At 44.5% G+C, this 26,148-nt stretch overlaps 1 protein-coding gene across 7 annotated transcripts; it reads right to left on the reverse strand.

Moving 5' to 3' along the window:
- Positions 1–575: 575 nt before the first annotated feature.
- LOC311127842 (protein transport protein Sec31A-like) lies at positions 576–25,283 on the reverse strand. 7 transcript variants are annotated; one of them, XM_084159723.1, is made up of 33 exons: positions 25,126–25,283; positions 24,770–24,822; positions 24,360–24,529; positions 23,308–24,117; positions 22,516–22,595; positions 21,931–22,054; positions 21,425–21,623; positions 21,059–21,154; positions 20,744–20,884; positions 19,337–19,479; positions 18,406–18,505; positions 18,121–18,282; positions 17,748–17,900; positions 17,317–17,547; positions 17,135–17,209; positions 16,963–17,004; positions 15,771–16,235; positions 15,069–15,671; positions 14,503–14,593; positions 14,201–14,379; positions 13,302–13,428; positions 12,649–12,794; positions 12,358–12,531; positions 12,018–12,239; positions 11,687–11,791; positions 9,937–10,042; positions 8,958–9,266; positions 8,094–8,135; positions 6,910–6,968; positions 2,335–2,571; positions 2,010–2,129; positions 1,762–1,833; positions 576–1,623 (listed from the first exon to the last, which is right to left on the reverse strand). In XM_084159723.1, exons 5-33 carry the CDS (start codon positions 22,592–22,594, stop codon positions 1,444–1,446), a joined length of 4,782 nt encoding a protein of 1,593 aa, XP_084015849.1. In that variant the 5' UTR covers position 22,595; positions 23,308–24,117; positions 24,360–24,529; positions 24,770–24,822; positions 25,126–25,283; the 3' UTR covers positions 576–1,443. The 7 variants fall into 7 exon arrangements, with proteins under 7 accessions (XP_084015849.1, XP_084015848.1, XP_084015853.1 ...); XM_084159722.1 differs by having other exon boundaries at positions 8,925–9,266; XM_084159727.1 differs by lacking the exon at positions 15,771–16,235 and having other exon boundaries at positions 8,925–9,266.
- Between the last annotated feature and the right edge of the window lie 865 nt (positions 25,284–26,148).

Raw genomic sequence — 26,148 nt, forward strand, 5'->3', positions numbered from 1 at the left:
AGCTTTTTACCCAAATGTTTTCAAGCGATTAAAGTAGGTGTTGTGTGAAAATATGTGGTTGAAAGGAGCCCATCTGTACAGTAGCCTAATGTATCATGATATAATATTGGATATCTGAGGAAAAAGATCAGACTGCACATGATTTGTGAAAGCATTATTATTATTTTTTTTACTGTTGTCTGATTTTACAAGATACATAGTTAAATCTAATGTACATACATATTAGGCCTAGTACATATGAGGGAGGGCAGGCAGAGATTGTTATAAAAGCTAATAGTGACTCTTTATTTTGTAAATACATAAGAATATTACAAATTCAAGATACTAAAAACTCTTTAGGTCAAGGCTGAAGATGGATCCATACAGTTAAGCCACATACGTCTCATTATCCGTTCTAACACACTCACATTGCATTCAGACACTGCATTAAGTATCAGGAGATTAGTTAACTGGCCAGTATTTGTAAACTGAAAGACAATTAGTCTATTAAAACATGACATCCAAGCTGTTTATGACAAACATTAATTAGTAACATCTCAAAGCAACTGATATTAAGCAAACAATGAAGCAGCATGTTTTAAATAAATACTATTTATTGAAAATATTGCATGTTGTCGATTTTAAAATGTCCCATTTGCAACATAAGTGTCTTTCTGTTCTTACCAACATAGAGACAAATAGACTGTTTAATCAACAGCCTAAATCATACTGAAGACTAGAACTGAGAAGAAAAAAATGGACGCTGTCGCGTGAAATTTATGATGGCATGACGACCATTATAAAAAGCTAGTTCCCTCGTTATTAAACCTGATATTAATAATACCCAATTAAAACAGTCTGACAATGAGCCCAGGCATATCTTAGCGTGCATTCCGCCTGTGTTTTAAAGTACAGTCTCTGGTTTCCGTGTTTTAAAGTACAGTCTCTGGTTAAAAGGGGAGCAGCCCCCATTGCACTCTGCTCTGTCTGAAAACCATGATTACACTGAAAATGAACAAGAAAATAAAACATTTTCTTTTCTAAAAACAACATAAAACATGATCCTCAAAACTGGGTTGTTTGGCTTTTTAACATATTATCCCAGTGACAACGATAAGACTGGCAATATCAATAAATCTTGGTCCTATGTCCCACATGTGTTTACTATACTGTAGTGATACTGGTGGCATAGCTTGTGTTTGAGTTGTAAAAGAGAAGGGGGAGGGGTCTCTGAGTCCAGAATGGGATGAAGAAGGATCGGACAGTGATGTCGTAAAATCTCACGATTCTACAGGAAGTATAATATCTGCACTGGGAGCCACATGGAACTCCCACTGAAATGAGCTGATTAAAAACACCTGGCTCCCTATGTCTACTTCCTGATCTCTGTTATGACATCATCTCTGACCAATTCTTCTCCATCTCACCTCAGACTGAGGAGTGGGTGAGGGTCTCTCCTCCTGCTCAGACCCCCAGCTTGTTGGCTTGTGTCAGCACCACCTTGAGCACAGGCATGAAGGCAGACGTCTCGCTGAAGTTGCTGCTGCTCACTATGTGTGTGTGGATGTTGAGGCTCTCCATGTAGGAACGAGACTCGATGCACTGCACCATGTTGTGCAGGCCCCCTACAATGGCTGGGGAGAGCTAGAGAGCAACAGAGAGCGAAAGTGTGAGAAAGAGAAATTGAGAGAGATTTGTGGTGTGAGTGTACGTCTCAAAATGATATGCAACATTCTAACATGGAATTTTGAATGGTAACAATGTAGAATTGTTCAAACTCACTGTCTGCTCTCGTAGCTTGTCGTAGAGGGCCTCAAGGCGTTTGTTGGCATCATCCAACTTCCTCTTGGTTTGCTGCGGGGAGAGAGAAATATGATGAGACGCATATCAACAGCCCTAAACTGAGGGAATGTTTGAAGAGGAAGTGTGAACAATTTTATACTGATGATAAAAACTTAAGGAAAAGTAGTTGTATATGACGATTTATGAACTTCGTAGCTAAACTGACTTGATAGAAACGCTGTACTCACAGGGTCTGTGGCAGCAGCCAAGCACTTCTGGATGAGGCCCTCAAAGGTGCTCTTCAGGATCAGGTGCTCCTCAGGGATGGGCTTCTTAGTGATCTTCTCAGCAGGGATGGACTGCAGCGGCTGGAAGGTTAGCACAATCTGAGTACATGGGTTTTAGACTAATTCTTAGGAATTGTTGTGGAGCTTTCTAAGTTGCAGTTGTACCAACTTACAATGTTAAGAGCTTTGAGGCCATTTAGCACTACTAGTAATTGAATCCACTAGCAATATGTTTCTCATCATTTCAATGAGGAATAGACCAATTTATATAGGAATAGACCAGTACATGTATGACATCTCCAATAGGGGCTCCAGGCGCTCCCTCCACACTTCCTCCACGTGTCTTGAGCATGCCAGGGTTCATGGGTGGGGGGGCCATCTGCTGCTGCTGCATGCCCTGGTAGGGGGCCTGGTTCTGGGCCTGGCCTGGGGGCATGGAGGGGGGCTGCTGGGGGTCCCCGGCACCGAGGGGAGAAAAGATGGGGGCCGTGATGGGGGAAGGAGGGGTGTAGTTCTCTGGAACCTGGAACGGTGGAAAGAGCGTGTGAGTGTGTAATGTACACTGAACAAAAATATAAACGCAACATGTAAAGTGTTGGTCGCATGTTTCATGAGCTGAAATAAAAGATACCAGAAATGTTCCATATGCACAAAAAGCTTATTTCTCTCAAATTGTGCGCACAAATTTGTTTACATCCCTGCTAGTGAGGAATTTCTCCTTTGCCAAGATAATCCATCCCCCTGACAGGTGTGGCATATCAAGAAGCTGATTAAACAACATGATCATTACACAGGTGCACCTTATGCTGGGGACAATAAAAGGCCACTATAAAATGTGCAGTTTTGTTACACAACACAATGCCACAGATGTCTCAAGTTTTTAGGGAGCGTGCAATTGGCATGCGGACTGCAGGAATGTCCACCAGAGCTGTTGACAGATAATTGAATGTTAATTTCTCTACCATAAGCTGCCTCCAACCTCGTTTTAGAGAATTTGAGAGTACGTCCAACCGGCCTCACAACAGCAGACCATGTGTATGGCGTCATGTGGGCGAGCGGTTTGTGATGTCAACGTTGTGAACAGAGTGCCCCATGGTTGCGGTGGGGTTATGGTATGGGCAGGCAGGCATAAACTATGGACAATGAACACAATTGCATTTCATCGATGGCAATTTGAATTCACAAAAATACCGTGACGAGATCCTGAGCCCCATTGTGAGGCCCATTTTTTAAAAGGTATCTGTGACCAACAGATGCATATCTGTATTCCCAGTCATTTGAAATCCATAGATTAGGGCCTAATTTATTTATTTCAATTGACTGATTTCTTCATATGAACTGTAACTCAGCAAAATTTGAAAATTGTTGCGGTTATATTCTTGTTCAGTATATATATATATATATATATATATATATATATATATATATATATATATATATATATATATATATATATATATATATATATATATATACACATATATATATATATATACATACAAAAAAAAAAAAAAAAGTGTTTAGTCAGCCACCAATTGTGCAAGTTCTCCCACTTAAAAAGACGAGAGAGGCCTGTAATTTTCATCATAGGTAAGAGTCAACTATGACAGACAAATTGAGAAAAAAAATTCCAGAAAATCACATTGTAGGATTTTTAATGAATTTATTTGCAAATCATGGTGGAAAATAAGTATTTGGTCACCTACAAACAAGCAAGATTTCTGGCTCTCACAGACCTGTAACTTCTTCTTTAAGAGGCTCCTCTGTCCTCCACTCGTTACCTGTATTAATGGCACCTGTTTGAACTTGTTGTCAGTATAAAAGACACCTGTCCACAACCTCAAACAGTCACACTCCAAACTCCACTATGGCCAAGACCAAAGAGCTGTCAAAGGACACCAGAAACAAAATTGTAGACCTGCACCAGGCTGGGAAGACTGAATCTGCAATAGGTAAGCAGCTTGGTTTGAAGAAATGAACTGTGGGAGCAATTATTAGGAAATGGAAGACATACAAGACCACTGATAATCTCCCTCGATCTGGGGCTCCACGCAAGATCTCACCCCGTGGGGTCAAAATGATCACAAGAACGGTGAGCAAAAATCCCAGAACCACACGGGGGGACCCAGTGAATGACCTGCAGAGAGCTGGGACCAAAGTAACAAAGCCTACCATCAGTAACACACTACGCCGCCAGGGACTCAAATCCTGCAGTGCCAGACGTGTCCCCTTGCTTAAGCCAGTACATGTCCAGGCCCGTCTGAAGTTTGCTAGAGTGCATTTGGATGATCCAGAAGAGGATTGGGAGAATGTCATATGGTCAGATGAAACCAAAATATAACTTTTTGGTAAAAACTCAACTCGTCGTGTTTGGAGGACAAAGAATGCTGAGTTGCATCCAAAGAACACCATACCTACTGTGAAGCATGGGGGTGGAAACATCATGCTTTGGGGCTGTTTTTCTGCAAAGGGACCAGGACGACTGATCCGTGTAAAGGAAAGAATGAATGGGGCCATGTATCGTGAGATTTTGAGTGAAAACCTCCTTCCATCAGCAAGGGCATTGAAGATGAAACGTGGCTGGGTCTTTCAGCATGACAATGATCCCAAACACACCGCCCGGGCAACGAAGGAGTGGCTTCGTAAGAAGCATTTCAAGGTCCTGGAGTGGCCTAGCCAGTCTCCAGATCTCAACCCCATAGAAAATCTTTGGAGGGAGTTGAAAGTCCGTGTTGCCCAGCGACAGCCCCAAAACATCACTGCTCTAGAGGAGATCTGCATGGAGGAATAGGCCAAAATACCAGCAACAGTGTGTGAAAACCTTGTGAAGACTTACAGAAAACGTTTGACCTGTGTCATTGCCAACAAAGGGTATATAACAAAGTATTGAGAAACTTTTGTTATTGACCAAATACTTATTTTCCACCATAATTTGCAAATAAATTCATAAAAAATCCTACAATGTGATTTTCTGGATTTTTTTCTCTCAATTTGTCTGTCATAGTTGACGTGTACCTATGATGAAAATTACAGGCCTCTCTCATCTTCTCAGTGGGAGAACTTGCACAATTGGTGGCTGACTAAATACTTTTTTCCCCCACTGTGTGTGTGTGTATATATATATATATATATATATATATATATATATATATATACACACATACACATACATACACACACACAGTGGGGAGAACAATTATTTGATACACTGCCGATTTTGCAGGGTTTCCTACTTACAAAGCATGTAGAGGTCTGTAATTTTTATCATAGGTACACTTCAACTGTGAGAGACAGAATCTAAAACAAAAATCCAGAAAATCACATTGTATGATTTTTAAGTAATTAATTTGCATTTTATTGCATGACATAAGTATTTGATACATCAGAAAAGCAGAACTTAATATTTGGTACAGAAACCTTTGTTTGCAATTACAGAGATCATACGTTTCCTGTAGGCCTTGACCAGGTTTGTACACACTGCAGCAGGGATTTTGGCCCACTCCTCCATACAGACCTTCTCCAGATCCTTCAGGTTTCGGGGCTGTCGCTGGGCAATACGGACTTTCAGCTCCCTCCAAAGATTTTCTATTGGGTTCAGGTCTGGAGACTGGCTAGGCCACTCCTTAGTTGCCCTGGCTGTGTGTTTCGGGTCATTGTCATGCTGGAAGACCCAGCCACGACCCATCTTCAATGCTCTTACGGAGGGAAGGAGGTTGTTGGCCAAGATCTTGCGATACATGGCCCCATCCATCCTCCCCTCAATACGGTGCAGTCGTCCTGTCCCCTTTGCAGAAAAGCATCCCCAAAGAATAATGTTTCAACCTCCATGCTTCACGGTTGGGATGGTGTTCTTGGGGTTGTACTCATCCTTCTTCTTCCTCCAAACACGGCGAGTGGAGTTTAGACCAAAAAGCTCAATTTTTGTCTCATCAGACCACATGACCTTCTCCCATTCCTCCTCTGGATCATCCAGATGGTCATTGGCAAACTTCAGACGGGCCTGGGCATGCGCTGGCTTGAGCATGGGGACCTTGAGTGCGCTGCAGGATTTTAATCCATGACGGCGTAGTGTGTTACTAATGGTTTTCTTTGAGACTGTGGTCCCAGCTCTCTTCAGGTCATTGACCAGGTCCTGCCGTGTAGTTCTGGGCTGATCCCTCACCTTCCTCATGATCATTGATGCCCCACGAGGTGAAATCTTGCATGGAGCCCCAGACCGAGGGTGATTAACCGTCATCTTGAACTTCTTCCATTTTCTAATAATTGCACCAACAGTTGTTGCCTTCTCACCAAGCTGCTTGCCTATTGTCCTGTAGCCCATCCCAGCCTTGTGAAGGTCTACAATTTTATCCCTGATGCCCTTACACAGCTCTCTGGTCTTGGCCATTGTGGAGAGGTTGGAGTCTGTTTGATTGAGTGTGTGGACAGGTGTCTTTTATACAGGTAACGAGTTCAAACAGGTGCAGTTAATACAGGTAATGAGTGGAGAACAGGAGGGCTTCTTAAAGAAAAACTAACAGGTCTGTGAGAGCCAGAATTCTTACTGGTTGGTAGGTGATCAAATACTTATGTCATGCAATAAAATGCAAATTAATTACTTACAAATCATACAATGTGATTTTCTGGATTTTTGTTTTAGATTCCGTCTCTCACAGTTGAAGTGTACCTATGATAAAAATTACAGACCTCTACATGCTTTGTAAGTAGGAAAACCTGCAAAATCGGCAGTGTATCAAATACTTGTTCTCCCCACTGTGTGTGTGTGTATCGATATATATATATATATATATATATATATATATACATACATACATACACATACACACACACAATGTGTAATTGATCGTGTGATAGGTCTCACCTTCTTCTTCTTTGGCACTCTGCTCAGGGTAGGAGGGTCGTTCCAGCCATTCTGAGGGCCTGTTGACAAGCAGAGAGAAACCCATCACTCACCTGTCTCTTCACTACAGCCTGGGTGCCACTGTCTCTGCACTCACACATGCTACATTGTTAGCTAGCCTTGCTAACTCTAGCTGGGAAAGAGAAACAACCACAGTTAGACTGGCACCTAGGCTAATCACAGCACAACACCGGAATTACTCTGGTACAGATAATGGGCCTTTAAAGAGTTGTTTTTCATAAGCTGGTATTGGGATATTGAATATTTTGTATGATGATTTCTGGGCAGCATGGCTATAAGCAAAAATATTATCATTGCTTTGATTGCTCTGATTTGTAATTACTTAAAGCAGCTAGCTATACATATTTCATAGTGCATCAGCAAGACAACGAGCAAAGCGTATTTTTTTTGTCATTTAGCAGACACTCTTATCCAGAGCGACTTACAGGAGCAATTAGGGTTATGTGCCTTGCTCAAGGGCACATCAACAGATTTTTCACCTAGTCTGCTCGGGGATTCGAACCAGCAACCTTTCGGTTACTGGCCCAACGCTCTTAACCGCTAATTTTCTTGCCATTTGAGCAAATGACCAAAACAGGTCTTTCAGGCTAAATGTAATGGTATTTGAGTGCAGCGTAGCCTGCGCTGACCCCTAAATATAGTCATAATCACCATGATCCCCCTGCCTGCCATTTTCATCAGGGTATTGCCTGCCCTAGATAGCCAAGCAAAGCTCTGAACCAGACCAATCTGACTAACTTACCAACCCATTCATTCCCGCTTACGCTCCTGCCCAGACCACCACCCATCTGGGTCAACCAACTGACACTCATACCCATGTTTACCTTTCTATCAACAGCAACATGGCAGTTATGATTATGTCCTTGGTACTTCAGGTCTATGAAAAAGCTGATTATGTGATAGCAAATGTTAAAAAATTGGCTGGTTTTAAAATTGATTGAACATTCACCTGTAAACAGAAGTGGCAATGCAACTACCACATTGTTGATCATCAGGGATATTGGCGAGCGCTTTTGATTGGCGAGTGATTACATTGATTTGTATGACCTGGTCAGGCCGGTGGCGGCCATTTACAGGTAGTAATTGTGTAAAGTAGCAGAGCAGAGCTGTCTGTTTCAATTCACCTTCACCTTCCATGAAACAGGTAGTGTCTGGACTATATCCCTCTGTGGATGAAACAAATACACTCTAGAACACTTCCCAGAGCCAACAGGGCAGATGTGAGAGAAAACAGTAATATATATGCTAATGACAATGATAGCTAGGGAACTAATAATAGCATACTCAAAATGTGTTGTTAGTGAGTGTTACTGTACCTGTAAATGTTTACACCTAATAAAGTCCGCATTTAATTGAACAATGTGGTAATGCTAATACCATCTAACAACCCTCTCACACTTCGGTTTCCCCAAAAGACCAGGCAGGGCTCTGTTAATAAGTAACCACCATATCTCAGAGGAGTAACAGTGTCTCAGCTGAGAAATGCTACCTCAGCTTTCCCCACCCAAGGAGAGAAGTGTGAGAGAGGCTTGGAACAACAGCTGCTGTTGACGGTCTGAAGGCCGTCTCTGCTTGGCTGCACTGGGCTCACTAAGCAGATAGATAGCACACACTGACTCCTGGCTCCGCTATGACCTTACAGTTGGACACCGTCTAAACAGCTGCTTTCGGTCACTTACTCCATTAAGACCAGTTCCATAACCACCATTAGCATCCTATGCTGGTCTCTGACGCTACACATGACATTCCCTATCCACATTTGGCCGGCCATTCAAACAGAACTATGGCTATGTTCCAATACCCACACTAGCATGCCACTTTAGAATACAGGTCCAATACACTGCTTCTTTCTGAGGGGTATTGTAGTGTGGATGCTGGAACAGATCCAGTGACACCTCTGAGTACTGTCATGTAGATGATTGGCGGGTGGAGAGAGGGACGAAACCAGTGCAGACCTGTTCTCTGAGAGGCCGGATCAGGCTGTGTACCTGAGGATCCGGTCGGTGGAAGCGGCGGCATGTAAGAGGCAGGCGACCCCGGTCCACCATGTTGGAAAGATGCTCCAGACGACAGTGGAGGAGGAGAGAAAGGAGGATGAGAAGGAGCGGAGGACACAGGCTGGCCCATGGAAGGAGGTGGGTAGAGGGGTTGTTGAGTGTATTGGGGCATGAAGCCTGGAGCTGGGGCTTGGGGTGAGGAGGAAGAGAAGGAGGGAGGAGGAGGAGTAGAGTACTGGAGAGGTGAATAGATAGCTGGGCCACCAGTGCCAGGGTTGTACTGGCTGGCCGGAGGGTAGGCTAGGGTTCACAGGAGAGAGAACAGCATGCATTAGTCACGTAGTTACGTTAAAGACTAACTTTAACAGTGCTCACTGTGGTTCTTTAACAGTAGTAACATGCATTATAATTTCTAGCAGTTCAGGAAATGTTAAATGGAAGCATTTTCTCTGTTAATAATTACAATATGGTAACATTACAGAAAAATGCTTCAACTTAGTTAGAACTTCATTCAAAAGCATGTAGATGTTTATAGATAGACTATCAGGCATGAAATGTGTTTTTCAGAATGGGACATCATGCAGAGAGATAGTTAACAGCCTAACATGCTAATTCTCAATTAAGGGCGATATTTCAGGTTTAGAAACATCGCCATAGAAGGCTCAAGGCTGAGCTAATTAGCAAAGAACATTCAAAAGAGAGAACACTAGGCAAACATTCTCCACCAGAAAATGCTTGATGGTTTAAATTGAGAAAACGGGGCATCGAAGTCAGACTAACTGTATATAGAATACCCAAGGCCAGCACCTGTATGTGCGAAGCCATGATTAGCTCGACGCTACTCAGTGTATACTCCAAACCTGTTGGTGGCAGCAGACACACACTTATAGGTGTTCAGGCTGCCATTTTCCTTCTACACGAAGAAGAGTCCCTATAACCTGGAAGTGGTAGTGATGTTTGAGACACTTACGCTGGTACTGATGTGAGTACATGGGGGGGTATGCAGCGGCCGAGGAGTCTGGGGGGGCAGCCGACCCAGTGGGAGGCATCCCATACATGGGGGGTGTCGGCTGAGCCTGCAAAGACAGGACAGACACAAAAGATGACGTCACAGACTCAGCGGCTGCATTCCAACTGGCAGCCTAATCCCTATATATTGCACTATTTTTTAACAGAGCCTTATTCCCTAGCCTATAAAGTGCACTATATAAGGAATAAGCTTCCATTTGGGAAGCAGCCTGGCTCATAACCACGACTAGGGCTGGGTTTCATTCCAGAGAGATCTTCCCTCTCCTCTGGTCTTGTTCACTCCCCTTCACGGATCTTAAAGTAACTGCCCAGTAATAATCTCACTTTTAAAAGTTAATATTATGTTAACTCATATCCAAATAATGTTGTTTACTCGTATTTGTGGCCAAAGCATAAATTGGAGGAAAAAAACACTTCAAAAACCCCACCTCAAAACACTGGGCAGTTATATTTAAGACAACTAGATAGAAGTACAAAATAGTGTAACACAAGAGCTGTGAGTGAATCAGAGACAAGAGACAAACAGGATATGGACTAAAGAAACAGACAGACATGAAGCAGTGCTTCTTAATCCTGGTCCTGGGGACCCAAAGGGATACACTTAATTGTTTTGCCTTTGCATTACACACCTAATTTAAATAAATAAAGCTTGATGAGTTGATCATTTGAATTAACTGTGTAGTACTAGGGCAAAAAACACAAATGTGCACCCCTTTGGGTCTCCAGGAACAGAATTAAGAAACACCGTCTTAGAAGGTTAGAGGTTGGATCAGGTGCTCCACACAGACATGCATGACAAACCATAAATGCATCCAGGGTGGGTTGGGGTATCAACAGGGTGACATGCATACTACAGCATCCACAGTAAGTGACCAGCTGGTGTGGGGACCATGGGAACAGGGGGTCGGAGATTTGCCTTCCAACAGATGGCGTCATTCTGACGCGACACGTGTTGCAAGGAGCAGTGTAGAAGACCGTCGCGCTATCTGACGTACGACAACGGGGGTTGGAGCTGTGACTGTGGAGGTAAAGGGTCAGGTAGAGAGACAGACCAGGATCATGCGGTAGTGGTGGTGGTGTTGGGGTCGGTCAGTGACCCTGAGGTAGGTGGTCAGAGGTGAGAGGTCAGGGGTACATGGCTGTGACCCAGTGCTTGGTATGCGTGCTAAGTCTAAATCGTACCACAATAGCAAGAGGAGCGCTTGCAAAAGAAGAGAGTAGTAACGTATTGATCCCATAGTAGAACCACAGCATGTCAAAAAAAAACTTAGTAATGAGACCATTGAAAAACAATTCATTGGTTTAATCAGTGTCAATCCCATTTGAATCAATGTAATTAATAAATTCATTGTCATCCAGCCAAACCAAATGGGACTACAGTCAACCAGAGAAAAGATCAAAGCCATCAAAGAGACATATAAACATCCAGGGAAAAGACTTGGGGAGGAAAGCTACCGGCACTAATAATTATAGCAGGTAGTTACCGTCAAAGAAAGCAGGGCAAATATTTGAACAACAACATTTGTTACGTAGAGATCTGTGTTTATTTCGCTGCTAGAATTAAGAGTTAGATTTCAGAGTTAGTCAAGATTGAGGACTATTGAACACAAGCCCAAAAAGCTGAAGCAAAGTTGCTGGTGTGGTACAGGTGTGTTTGGTCACAGCCATGGTGAGGACTAGTGTGTGTGTACCTGGGGCTCTGTGGTGGCAGGGCCTAGATGAGGAGGAGGAGGGACACTGGGGAGAGCTGTGGGAGTTTGGTTACTCCAGGAGGTCACTGTAGAGGCAGACCTCACCTGGAGAACACACACATACACACACACCGCATGGTACACACACCAATGATGACCACACAATGGAGGACCCACAGCTCAACACCATCAGAGTCACCGGCCACACAACATGTAGAAACAAGACCAAAGGGCACCCAAGACTGTGCTGACAATGTTAGCATTAAGAGAGAGGATCAAACATTTATGGGCTAATGATGAGGCTATGTGAGTGACTGTCACCGTCACTTACCGGCTGATAATACTGTTGTGGTGCAGGGGCAGCGGCAGGCACAGGGGCTGGTGCGGGCTGCTGGGACACCATAGAAGGCTGGGCAGGGGCGAAGAGCTGCCTGGGCTGGGGGGATGGGAGTTGGGGCTGGACCTGGGCTACTGGGGTTAGGGCTGGACCTGCAGCAGGAGCCTGTTGGCCCAGAGCTCTGCTGAGACGGTCACGCAGCTGCAGTACTGCAACCTGGCGGTAGAGCAAATACCGTACAATTAGAATCAGTAGAATGGACGTTACATTCCGGTTCTAAACAAGTAAACCCGAGGCAGATTGTGGGGCAAATGTATTGTGTAGTATCATTGACCTGCTCTGTGTTCTGTGGCAGGTATGCGATGGCGGTGGTGAGGCTGCCCTGGGAGGCCAGCAGGCTGGCATACTGACTCATCTTCTCGCCCAGTAGAAGCCCCACAGCAGAGGGACCAGACTCCTGGGTCTGCTCTACCGCCCTGCGGAGCACCACCACCTTCTCTACCAGGTCCTGCCGGAATATAAACATTACATAGAGTTAGACCTACGCACACACAACCATGTCTAGAGAGACAAAGGCAGTCGCACACAAAACTGACATACACATTACACACACACACCCGCGTACCTGCAGAGAGAGAGGGCAGTGTCTGTCCTGGGCTCTGGTCCAGCAGGACACCAGTTTCTCCACGTTGCCAGCGCAGATGTAACACAGACAAGCCTGAGCCTGCAGCGTGCTGTCCTCCACGGCCTCCAGTCTGCAGCCCAGCAGGTCTACAGAGACAGCAGCACAGTTAGGTTCAAATTCACATCCCAACTGGTTCGCGCGGCAGAAATGGAAAGAGAAACATTGAAAGAAAGGCCAGTGAGGGAGAGAGTGAAAGGGCAAGAGAGAAAGCGAGAGCGTAAAAGGCCTTGCATGGTCAACATCTGCAGAGGCCATACAGCATTTATTGTGATACGGCCTCTGCAGAAGTCAGGACATTCATGCTTCTTGCGCTTCCCGGAGCAGAGCTGTTGTGAAGGAAGTTGTCAAGGAAGTGAGCTTGTGTTTATACAGGACCTCCCGCCCCCACCTGCCGTCAACCAATAATGTCAATGCGGAGCTATATGGAGCCCTCTGCATTGTTAAAAAATGTGGGAGGTATACAGCGATGCGGTACAGAGCTCTATTTGGCCTCCGGATCGCATTTTCGGAGTTAGCATAAATTGGCTTTAAGGGAGAGAGTGTGAAAGAGAGAAGGAGAAAGAGGGACAGAGAGAGAGAGTGTCAGTTCCTACCACACAGAGAGGAGAACTCCTCAGGCTGAGCGTAGGTCATGACTGCAGCCAGAGCCTCCTTCCAGTTCTGCAGCTCACAGGTCTGCAGCACATCACGCCAGTCCCTCATCACCACTGCACTGATCAGCTGTTAATCAAAAACCAATCCTCAATATGACATTCTGTCATCAGCACTGTAGACCTCCCTCTGATCAGCTGCAAGAATCAATATGACCATAATCAATACTGTACATGTCCCTCTGCCAGTTCCTCAACCCCACCACACTGATCAGCTGCAAGAGGATGCATTGACAGTAAATCAGTAGTAGAACAGTAGCCAATACAGGAATACTGGTAGCCAACAATACCTGATCACATGACCATGACACTGACTGACATCATGGTCATGGTGTTCGTTACCTTGGTGATCTTCAAATCAAATCAAATTTTATTGGCCACATGCGCCGAATACAACAGGTGCAGACATTACAGTGAAATGCTTACTTACAGCCCTTAACCAACAGTGCATTTATTTTTAATGAAAAAGTAAAATAAAACAACAAAAAAGTGTTGAGAAAAAAGAGCAGAAGTAAAATAAAATAACAGTAGGGAGGCTATATATTCACAGGGGGGTACCGCTGCAGAGTCACTGTGCGGGGGCACCGGCTAGTCGAGATAATTGAGGTAATATGTACATGTGGGTAGAGTTAAAGTGACTATGCATAAATAATAGACAGAGTAGCAGCAGCGTAAAAAGATGGGGTGTGGGGTGGGGGGGCAGTGCAAATAGTCCGGATAGCCATGATTAGCTGTTCAGGAGTCTTATGGCTTGGGGGTAGAAGCTGTTGAGAAGTCTTTTGGACCAGTGTTTTTAGTGTGTTTGTTGCCTTGATGAACTTACAGTGACCAGTGTTGGTTACCTTGGTGATCTTGCTGTGAGTCTTGGTGAAGTACTTCCTCTGTGTTTTCTCCAGAAGCTCCGCCCCTCCGGCGATGGCCAGGATGATGCTGTCGGCCATGCGGTTGTCATGGAGACAGAGTTCCACTGCGCCCTCGAAGTCCCCGGTCAGCAGGGCCTGGGTGATCAGGCCGTCCACGCCTGACAGGACAAACCAACACACAACTGTTTGCTTTTTAAACTTCAACAAACAGCAGCACACAGTCAACCTAAACTGTGAACAATTACAAATAGAGATTCAGATTGATATTAACTGATCTTTACCTTGACTGACACAGAGTTTAACGCCCTCGGGGACTGGAGCTGGGGCCTCCTCTGGGAGGCTTTCCTCTTCTTCGACTGGTGGAGCCACCTCCTGACAGACCAGAGGGAGTTTATCAATGTTATTTGAACGAGAGCAGTACCTTCACTGGAGTATGAGCACAACTCCAACTACTGTGTAAATCATCTGTTGATGCTTTGATGTCAATGGGAAATGTACTCGAAAGCACAACGACTCAAAACAATAGTTATTCCATACCACTATACCATCTACTCTCACGGAGAATTTACATATAACCATAAAACAGCAAAGTAAAACAAAAAAAATGGTGTGAGTCTACCCCAGAGAGAAAGTGAAGTTGAAGGAAAATAGGGAGATAAAAATTGGGTGAGTTATTTAGAGTTATAGATGAGACACTATGTGAAAGCAATGTTACAACATAACCGTAGCAATATAATAACATAGTAATACTAATGTAATAGGTTTACAGTTTAGCGATGAACAACAATGGCATAACAGCACGATGTGTCTTTCTCTGGGATGGACTGACGGGATGAGAAGAGGGTACCTCCTCCAGAGGAATCTCTTCATCTACTGGCATCTCTTCCTGGGCGATGGGCTCAGCTTCAGGGGCCTCAGCCTCTGTCAGGTCTACTTCTGCTGCCACTGGTTCCAGAGCTCCTGTCACTTCCAGTTCCGCTGCTTGCTGGAGGTTTGCAGCAGCGATGAGGTCAAATGGATCTTCCGCTTCTGGTTCCGGAGCAGGTGTGAGTTCCGGTTCCGCTGCTTGCTGGAGATTTGTAGCGGCGATGAGGTCAAATGGATCTTCCGCTTCTGGTTCCGGAGCAGGTGTGAGTTCCGGTTCCGCTGCTTGCTGGAGATTTGTAGCGGCGATGAGGTCAAATGGATCTTCCGCTTCTGGTTCCGGAGCAGGTGTGAGTTCCAGTTCCGCTGCTTGCTGGAGATTTGTAGCAGCGATGAGGTCAAATGCGTCTTCAGGTGGGAGGTCCGTGGAGAGGAGTCCATGGTCTGCTAGAGGTTGCAGGGTGGGGACAGGAGGAGGAACCAAGTCCAGCTGGGCTGCCGGCTGCAGACTGGGCATCGATGACATTGGGTCGAAGCCGGGTACTGGCTGCAGGTTGGTGAGGTCGGATACAGGCTGTAAGTCCACCTGGTTGAACGCAGAAACAGGCTGTAAGTCAACTTGGTTGAACTGAGATACAGGCTGCAAGGCCACCAGGTCAAATTCTAATACATGCTGCAAAGCTACCTGATCAAATTCAGATACAGGCAGTGAGTTCACTTGGTTGAACTCTGTCGGAGGCTGGAGGGTAAAGGAGGCAGTGGGATCAAACACGGGTACTTGCTGCAGGTCAGCTGGAGGGGCCAGAGCTGGGTCAGACTCTGGCAGGAGAGCAATGGGAGCAACAGGGGCAAGAAGCTGGGGTTCTGCGCTGAGGTCAAGAGTAGGGACAGGCTCCGATTGGAGGACAGGCATAGGATCAGAAGGTGAAAGGTCACGGCTGAGCGGGGGGGCAAGCTCTGGCTGGGGTCCGGGTTCGGGCTGGAGGGCGGGCTCAAGCGGAGGTTCGGGGGTGGCCTCAACAGCCGCCTCAGGCATGGGAGGAAGGACCTCAGGCTCAGCGCTGAGCTGCGGAGCGGGAATGGGCACTACCTCTGGTCCAGGTTCAGCCTCGAGTTCAGGATCAGAGGTGGGGACAGGAGCAGGGGCGGGCTGCATACATTCATACAGCAGGAGAGGAAAGGTGTAGGAGAGGAGTAGGATTGGAGAGGAGAGCCAGATTCACACAGAGTTCAGCAGAGAGAGCCATTAAATTGAGAGTCGTAGATAAATAATCAACAGAATCACTGACATGTTGGAAACCCAACAATATTCATAAAATGTCATTGATTGTGTCCATTGAGATATTAGTACCGTTATCTTTGAGCCCGGGTTAAGCAATGTCAGAATCACAAAATATGCTTTAATTTTAGCAGATGAGAAAATAGCAGATGAGAAAATAGCATTGTCTTGCAGATAAGAAAATATAAGGTACAATTGAAATATGTGATGTGAAATTCACCAAATTATATTAAATGATGATCTATGACAAAAGTCAGGAAAGCAATTCAACGATTTTCAGTTGTCCTAACTTGAAAGGCCAAGGGCATGAATAAGAAGCAACACTTTTCTTACTTCCTTCTAGTAGTCACATAAACAACTCTAGTATGAAACCTAGATAGTTAGTCAAGTTGGACAGTTTCCCAATGCCCCTACCACTTCCCTGTTTGAGCAATGAGACCAACGCTAAAGAAAGTGAATGAGCAGATACATTTGCTCTGCATTTCCATTAGCAGCAGTACCATCTACTTTACCGCACACTGAACCGTATTCCATGTTGTTTATCGTGATATCACAAATAATTAAATATATGTTTCTTCCACACATACAAAGTCCTTACCTCCTCGGGCTGAATAGGTTCTCCCTCTAATGCTGCTGCAATCTGTGAACAAAGGAACAACCCCAGCAGAATTAAACCAGGCTGACAGACAGCATTAGGACCAGACAGGTCAGACAGACAACAGACCGACAAGGCCTGAGGACATTCAGTGACAGTTCATTTCCAACCTCACCTTTGCTGCTAGCTCCTCCTTCTTGTATCCCAAAAGCTCCAGGTATTTTCCACGAGTGTCATTCTCAAAGTTCACCTGAAAACACAATTTAACATTGGTAGTAACAGCCCAGCCATACTGTGAAATACAGCAAGAAACAAAACCTATGTTTTAACAATAGAAGTCAAAGTTCCTATCCCTACTTTCAGGAAGGACCAGACGGTCTTCTCAAACTCATTCTGGGCAGAGTCTATCTTCTCTTGGCAGAAGTCAATGAAGCTGCCTGCAGCCAGCGTGTCCTGCAGCTGGGCCGAGCGCTCCAGGAAGGTCGTCTCCGTGATCACCTGACTAATGTGAACCACATGGGCTGTGGGCTGTTGAGGCTGCTGGGGGTTGGGCTTGATGTTCTCCAACGACACCAGCTTACCACCAAACTGGAGGGGGGGGGGAAACAGGAAGAGAACAACTTATTAGTACAATTTCAACATCTCAATAGAATTTCTATAGAGGTGAGAGAAAGAGGAAGCAGCAGGAGGAGATGATACTGCTGAGTGACATACTGTACATCATGCATCCATGCATACGACTTGAAAAACATTGCAAAGTAATGAAGGCAGAGAAGATAGTGACTCACAGCGAAGGAGGCCCCCACGGGCCTGCGGATCCACTTGGGAGGCTTCTTGAGGGGAGTGATGGTGGTGTGGGCAGCCGGGGCCTTGGGAAGCTGCAGGGGGGGCAGGGTCTGTCCCATCCCAAACGGATCCATGTTGCCAAACGAAGTGCTGATCTAGAACATAGACATGCCAAAGAGCAGCAAATTTAACAATGTTTTATTTTTTTTACAGATTAGGTATTCATTCATATCAAGTGTCTCCAATGATGGGCCAAAATTGAAGCGAGTTTCCACTTTAAATCTCAGAATTTGAGCAAACCGTGTCTGTAACCCTAACCAACATGGAGGCCAGTTTCCAACCTAAACAGTGTTCATGTGTGAAACTGTTACCCACCGTGTCTGCCTGTGTCTGGCTGAAAGCCTGGCTGCTGCCCCCCATGATGGAGTAGATGCTGATGTGTCCGTCGAAGGCTGCAGCCGACAGCACCGCGGGGTTCCTGGGGCACCACTGGATGTCAAAGCACCACTGGGTACTGGTAGGCAGCTCATACAGCACCTGGAGATAAACAACAGACAGGAATGGAGTTACATTTGTGGTTAAATAAAGGTGTGTATGTCTACTTTGCAGTTAGGGACCATGCTACGAATAGCACAGAAACAACGGATCACACACTCTCACCTCGGCGGTGTTGGGGTTCCAACAGAGGATTCTGTTGTCCTTCCCACAGCTCAGTAGCAGCTCAGGGTCAGCTAGACTCCAGGCGATGGCCAGGACACCCCTGATGAACACACCACCCCGATTTAATTAGCATAATTTAATCTGATCACATTCGATCTACTGAACACTTGCCATTAGTTCTGACAAGTCTTGGGTGTGCCATTCTTTTGTTAGCGGTCACACCAGATTAGCGTGTTCTGATCACCCCTATCTCCCAGACACCTCTTGCAAGCAAGGACAAATTCATACTGCAGCCACATTGCTGGGTGATTGTCTCACAAAGGTCAGCCTCAATGTGTTGTTTTTGGCTCCATTATTCCATGCAATACAAAAGTTTGGACCAGGACTGTCAGTGTTATTTTTTTTAAAAATTATTATTATTTTTTACCCCCTTTTTCTTCCCAATTTCGGGATTACGATCTTGTCTCATTGCTGCAACTCCCCAACGGGCTCGGGAGAGGTGAAGGTGGAGTCATGCGTCCTCCGAAACATGACCCGCAAAGCCGCGCTTCTTAACACCTGCTCTCTTAACCTGGAAGCCAGCTGCACCAATGTGTTGGAGGAAACACCGTTCAACTGACGACTGAGGTCAGCCTGCAGGCACCCGGCCCGACACAAGGAGTACCTTGAGTGTGATGAGCCAAGTAAAGCCCCCCCGGCCAAACACTCCCCTAACCCGAACGATGCTGGGCCAATTGTGTGCCGCCCTTTGGGACTCCCAGTCACGGCCGGTTGTGACACAGCCTGGGATCGAACCCCAGGCTGTAGTGACGCCGCAACACTGCAATGCAGTGCCTTAGACTGCTGCGCCACTCGAGAGGCCAGCCAGTTAGTGTTTTAACATTACTTTCTTCAAGACTGGATACCAGATTAATGTGAAGTCATAATTTACCGTGTGTGGTTCTCCAGGACTTTGAGAGGGGAGGTGGCGAAACGCAGGTCCCAGATCTGGATCACTGGCATTCTGTCATCCTCCGAGGCCAGCACCAGCTGAGTAGCTACCTCCGGGTTCCACTCTAGCCCAGAGCAGTGCATCTGAACACACACACACACACACGTACCTATTAATTTACTCTTATAATGAATGCGTGGTTCTCTCTCCGCCCATCTGTCACATGGTGTTAATACTAGGTTTGTACCAAGGGTTGGAATTGGTTTAGGGAACAGAACAGAAAACCAGAAACGAATTAAATGATTTGAGGAACAGAACCCAAACTAAAGTGATCTATACTGTTCCGGAACAGAACTGTTAATAAAAGCAACGTTCTGTCCCACTATGCAAAGCCCTCACTCTGTCACTCAGAAATGTATTCCAGTATCTGCCTGCCAGCTGGAAATCTTTGCCAGTGGGTGTGTGTGTAGGCTACCTGCCCCTCCCCTCTGAAGCACAGCTGTAGCTTACCGACGACATTATAAATTAGGAAGATATGTTTAATTAGAGAAGAATGGATTTACTTTTTCCAATGCTAGTTAAGGATACTACAGTTATCACATTTCACACTGGATTTATTAACTACAAAAAGGTAAGACACGTTTTTAATTCTAGTGCTGCTCCGCACACACAAGCTTGTTAGCTAACGTTTGCTCTGGTCCAACATTAAACCAACTCGGAAGTTCAAAGACATTCAAAGTTCCTCCATAGAAGCCTCTCCTCCGTAGGTATAATTCTGTGGGCCTGATTCAGATAATACATGTCATAAGATACCCAGCGCTTCAAGGCAAGCTTCCTCCATCCTCTCTCCTCAAACTGTCTGTTGCATCTTGCGCCCTACACTGTGACTGGCAGCACAGTATGCGGTTGTCTTTCATTATGATTCAACCATGCGGTTACGGCAAAATACAATTTGCTCTTAACGACTTTCCTATACAGATTAAATTGCTTACCCGCTCCACAGCAAGCTGCTCTATCCGCACTGATTGGTGAAGTAATTTAAATGTCGAGCTAAATGTAAAATATATATATTTCAGAGGTTTAAAAAGGAACAATATAAACCGGTACTTTATTTTGCTTGTCAGAACAGTGGAACGAAATGAAAAAAAATGATGTCAAAAGCCTCAGACCTATACGGTTGCCAATCCTGTCTGTCTGTCCCAAAAAAAAAAAATCTTCCCACCCCCACAGTTTATAGAAAGCTGCAGGCCAGGGAGAGTACTTTTAAACTGGAGATGAAAGTGACAGACTGAGGCTTTAACAGCCGACAGATAGACACGGACAAACGCGTGTTGCTGGGTACATTGTTGCTGGGTTCACAAGTGGCAGACTGAGCCGTAAACAGCAGACGTGCATTACGGTACGTACCCTGTTGCTGTGGTCGCTGACTTTGATGATTAGGTCGTTCTTGCGGAGGTCCCAAATGGAGGCGCGGCCGCTGGGGCTGGCCGAGGCCAGGATGTGTTGGACCTGTCTGTTCCACGCCACACAGCTGATGTCCTCCAGAGGCTGAAATAAACAAACAGCCTGCTCACTCAAATGTTCCTCTACTATTAAAATACCTGGGTGCAGGATCCTTGCAGACTAGATCATCCATGAAAATGTTTAAGTAAAGCACTCCAAAAGTTTCAATCGTTTCTTAATTAACCGTGCAGAGACATGTTCTAGTGTCATGGGTCTTACCTGAGTTTTAGGGCCTGGTGTCATCGGGGAGCCAAAGTTGTTCAGGTCCCAGATGTAGATCTCTGATTCATTACCTCCTGAAGCCACCAGGTTGGTCTGGGGAAGGTGAGAGGGAAGTAATGCATTATTATCACTAGCTAACATGGGGTGACAATGTAAGCACAATAACAAACACAATGAGATACACTTGACAAAGTTGGTAGACCAGTCTACAAAGGTCAGTAGATGAAAACGTTAGTATTCCTATTAAACAAAAGTAAGAAGTTCAAGTGAGTTGAGCAATATCTGAATGTGCATATTATGCACAGAACAGTATAAAGCCAAAGCTGTTAGTGAAAGCATAGTTAGTTAGTTAGGTGTACCTACCTGGAAGGAGTTGACATCAAGGGCTCTGACTGGCCCGCTGTGTTTGTCACTCTGAGCGATGACAACGTCACTGTGTCCAGCAATGATCTTGGCCGGGTCGTACAGGATGACGTCACCATTCTCTCCCCCCGCGATGAGCACTCCAGATGGGAGACCCTGTGCATCCATGCCATGGGGACCCCACGCCAGCTTGTGGTATCTGGTGAAGAGAGATAAGAGCAGTCGGATCTATGACATATGTTTTCTAAACCTAGCAAAGAGTTGACTTGCTCTGATGCTTATTGTTGTACCCATGTTGGAACTTGTATTGCACCATTCTTTGTTGATTGATTATACTTGTTTGTTCCAGTGACCTGAGTTTTAATCACTACAGTTTTCACAACTATTATTCCCTAACTGGGTTTACCCTACTACTTGAGATATCTGAAGAAATATAATTTACAAAGAATCCTGTTGAAAGAAAACTTCCTCTGATTGGGTTAGGGTTAAGGCTAAGGTTTCCCTACCTGTGAGAGGAGGAGTATGCTCCGCGGAGCTTCATGTCCAGAGAAGGGTCGGCCAGGTCCAGCTCAAAGATCTCCAGAGAGGCGGTGGTACTGAAGGAGGCATCCAACTGCTGGGCTGACGTACCTGGACTCAGAGACAGACAGGTGAGGGGTCAGCAATACCTGACCAGGTAGACGCACTAACTGGACAGCTGTTCAGACAACAAATATTCAACCCTTAACAAGGGCACCAAGACCAGTGGAAGAAAAACAGCCCATAACATCAAAGACCCACCACCATATTTGACAGTAGGGATGAAGTATTTTCTGCATTAGCGTCGTTCTTTCGAAGGCCAAACCCACAGCTGGTGTGCGATGCGAAAGACCTCTATTTTCGTATGACTATAGCACCGGTTCCAATCCAAGTGCCTTTAGCAAACTCCAGGCGGTGGTCAGATGACATGAAAATAGTGGTATTTGGCCACACACACTAATGGTGGGTTTGGCCTTCGAAAGAACAATGCATATGCAGAAAATACCTCATCCCTACTGTCAAAAATGTCAGAGATGCTCAGTGAAGTGTATAAAACAGGAAAACACAAACACCTGCTGCCAGGTACACAGGATGGTGCTGTGCTGGGCTCCAGCTCTGGATGGCCGTGCGGTTGATCTCTTTGAGCTTCATCCTGATGGGGAGAAAACACAAACAAGAATGAATAATGATTTTAGCACACAGAAAGAATGGATCACAATTGATAATGAAATGGTCTTGAAAATAGTCACCTCTCCTCTTCATCTACAGTCACTTTATACAATGGCAGATATGTAGGCTAACATCTGGCTAACGTCTGATAATCAAAGAGCACAAATACAGAATAAGGGTTCTGGATATGGTGTCTCTGAACTGGGTATAGTTTTATATGGCTGTAAATAGGGTAGGAGGGCAAAGGTACATTCAAATGAAACAGACATTTTGAATGGATTCCGTGTAGTCACCATCCATTATTACTGAATAGATAGCCAAGTCACACAAAAGGAACTTTCCATTCAAAGGAGATGACACAGACAAGTTGTTTGTGCAGCAAAGTACATGGTTCGCTGGTACGCTAGCTAAAATAAGAAGCCACGCAGCAACTGCTAAAAATGCGTAGGTACCTTTCAATGAGACTACGGTTCTGACAGCAACATTTAATTTGTAAGAAAACAAAACAGACAGCTGCAAATGAGTGGTTTCTGATCGAATACACCAATGAACTCAGTAGTTAGCTAACTAGTACAGTAATAGAACAATCTGCGAGCTAGAAACTAGCAATATGGCTAGAATAGCTATGGCTAGAAGAGCTAAGCGAAATACTGTACAACAGGGTCACACACCTAGCTAATCCAAAAATGTCTTACCTTCTCAGTTCTGTTCGCTCTTATAACATGAACACATACATACACAGTCGATATGCGACAAAAACGTTGATCACTCGTGCTAGTTCCCTTTTCTTTATTGTGCAAGCTTATTAACAAGGCGACAGCTCTCGGCTGCAGAATGCAGATTCAATGAAATTCCACGTCCGCACTGGTCTTCGGCTCCATCAACGTGGCACAATAATCTCCTCCCCCTTCTCCAGGCACTTCCGGTGAAGGTCGGCCTGAACATTCCGTGCTGTACGTACAGGCCGTATATACATGTTATTTGTAGCGAACACAATTGGTTGCATACTTCACATTAGGGAGTGCACCACCCTGCCATAAGTGTCAACTTTGTTGCATCAGGCAAAATGTCAACTACTGAATAGGCTGAGTAAATCCCTCAGTATCAATGTAAGCAAATCTTAATTTCCTCTCATTGCACAGTATATGCAGGCTTTGGTCCTGACCACTCAACTTCTCATGCTACCATGGTTTAGCCATTCTAGTAAACGGCCAGGTTAACCAATTTCCCTACATGCATTTCAATCGAGTTTGTGTAACCTTCACCTTCAATGTTCTATTGCCAAGACAGCACTATATGAGACACTTCACACATTTCTGAAATGATCAGTCATTCAAATTAACATACTTTGTAGTGTTTATCCCAAACATTTATTTTCATTTGACAAGGGATAGTAAATGCTTATATCAATTTGTACTGTAATTTCACAAGGCCTGGGGTGCCGTCTTTGTAGTCAATTTCACCATGGAAAACAAGACATTCCAGGGCACTCCTCTTGCTGAAGCCTGGGGCAAAACAGAAACTCAAGGTTAGTGTGAATAGGGATGTCCTTTGACAGCATACTAAATAATTATTACACAATAACCTTGCCATATAACTGAAAACTTGAAGAGTCTACACTCAATGAAGTTCAATAATAAATCTCTCCCAGGCATGGAAGACTGTCAGATTGGTAGTAATCATTAAAACAGCCTGCATGCACATCCAGATTAAATCTACCCTATAGGATTACCTACATAATACATACCCATTACCCACATAGTGAGTTGTTGCACAGCACTGAAGAAATCAAGAGCCTCTCCTCTGTAGCTATGTCCTATACATGCCTCCGTGTGGTATCAGGGAATGGACTGTGGACTGAACTGATCTCCTGGTCCAAGTCACATCCTTTCCACCACCAACTGCATTCTGTTGGATCTGCGCCAAAATTGAAGGTTAAAATAACAGTACAATCAAAGCTAGTCAAAATAATACCAATTATAGGCTAATGCACATGTCCTCATTAATAATGTAATAGTAATAATCACTGTGGTTCATGATGTGAACAGCAGATACAGATTTTAATCATAGGACAATGATATGGTCTCAGTTGGACTCAAGCAATGTTAAATTACTGTTCAGAGCTCAAGTTGTTGAGTAGCCAATTTAATATCTTACCACGTGTCCTGTATCGGTTTGTCATCCATCCTGCAACATTGCATCAGAAGACACTAGAAAGGGCAACATATTGATACATTGTTATAACGCATCGTGCAACATTCTTGGGTCAAGTTACAGACCACGTGCACAGACTAGACATACAATTTTAAGCTAGTTGAGTCCTCATAGTTGTAAAAAAAGTAATCACAGAGGTTCATGATGTGAACAGCAAAGATTTAAATCATCGGACAAGGTATAAAAAATCTCTGATACTGATAGCCAATAGTCAGCACTAGCTAAATATAGCAAGCTACTAGCTAACAGCATTTATGTTTGTAGTAGCTAGCTATGCTATCAGAGGACTGACAACTTACTGCAAGATCCGCATCAAATGGCCAGTCATCATCTCGCCAACAAATGACGAAGTCATTTTCTTTATCAAAACATTCTTCAAGGTTATTATTTGCATCGGTGTCACACGACTTGCTAGAGTCTAGCTGTTCTATTGATCAAAGTGAAATGTCCAGACCTCGTGGATGTAATTTGCGCATGCGTTTTATATACACCGCAAAGCAATGTGGGAAAAACAAGAGAAAGGCGGGACATCAAAAAGATCTCTGCTGACAACAATAAATATATAAAATAGTGTTACAATTATAATTACAAAAGTGTTAAAGTATAGCTTTAAAACACTTGCAAATCAACCTCATGTCACTGTCTAAAAAAAAAAAAAAATGATATCATGCACATCTGAAATCAGAAAATAATTATTTATTTTACCTTTATTTTATTTAACTAGGCAAGCCAGTTAAATAACAAATTCTTATTTACAATGACGGCCTAGGCTGGCCAAACCTGGACGACGCTGGGCCAATTGTGCGCCTCCCCATGGGACTCCCAATCACGGCCAGTTGTGATACAGCCTGGAATCGAACCAGGGTCTGTAGTGACGCCTCTAGCACTGAGATGCAGTGCTTTAGACCGCAGCGCCACTCGGGAGCATTTGTTTGTAAAATATTAATGCAATTTAGTGCACCAATTGAGAAGAAAAAAATTTGTACATAAATGTATAAATTTAATTTGCTTCGTAGTTCGCTTACATTACAGTCAACATCATACATATGCTTTACTGAATATAAATCTTTAAATCTGAAAATAAAAAAGTACTTTAATTCTGTGTGATACTGTGTTATAATCATGAGATAAATAATTCCTGACAGAAAGATGTTTACAAGAATGGTAACATTAGAAAAAAGAAAAACTTGATTTCACCTAGAAAGTAATACAGGCAATGGTCACGTAACATATACAATCAACCAAAATACAGAGGAGTACTATAGAGCCATTGCACATGGTCTTTGAAACATGGAGGTGCAGCAGGTAAAATTACCGATTTA

Source organism: Coregonus lavaretus (genome assembly GCF_964263955.1).
Source record: "Coregonus lavaretus genome assembly, chromosome: 4".
Classification (NCBI taxonomy): Eukaryota; Metazoa; Chordata; class Actinopteri; order Salmoniformes; family Salmonidae; genus Coregonus; species Coregonus lavaretus.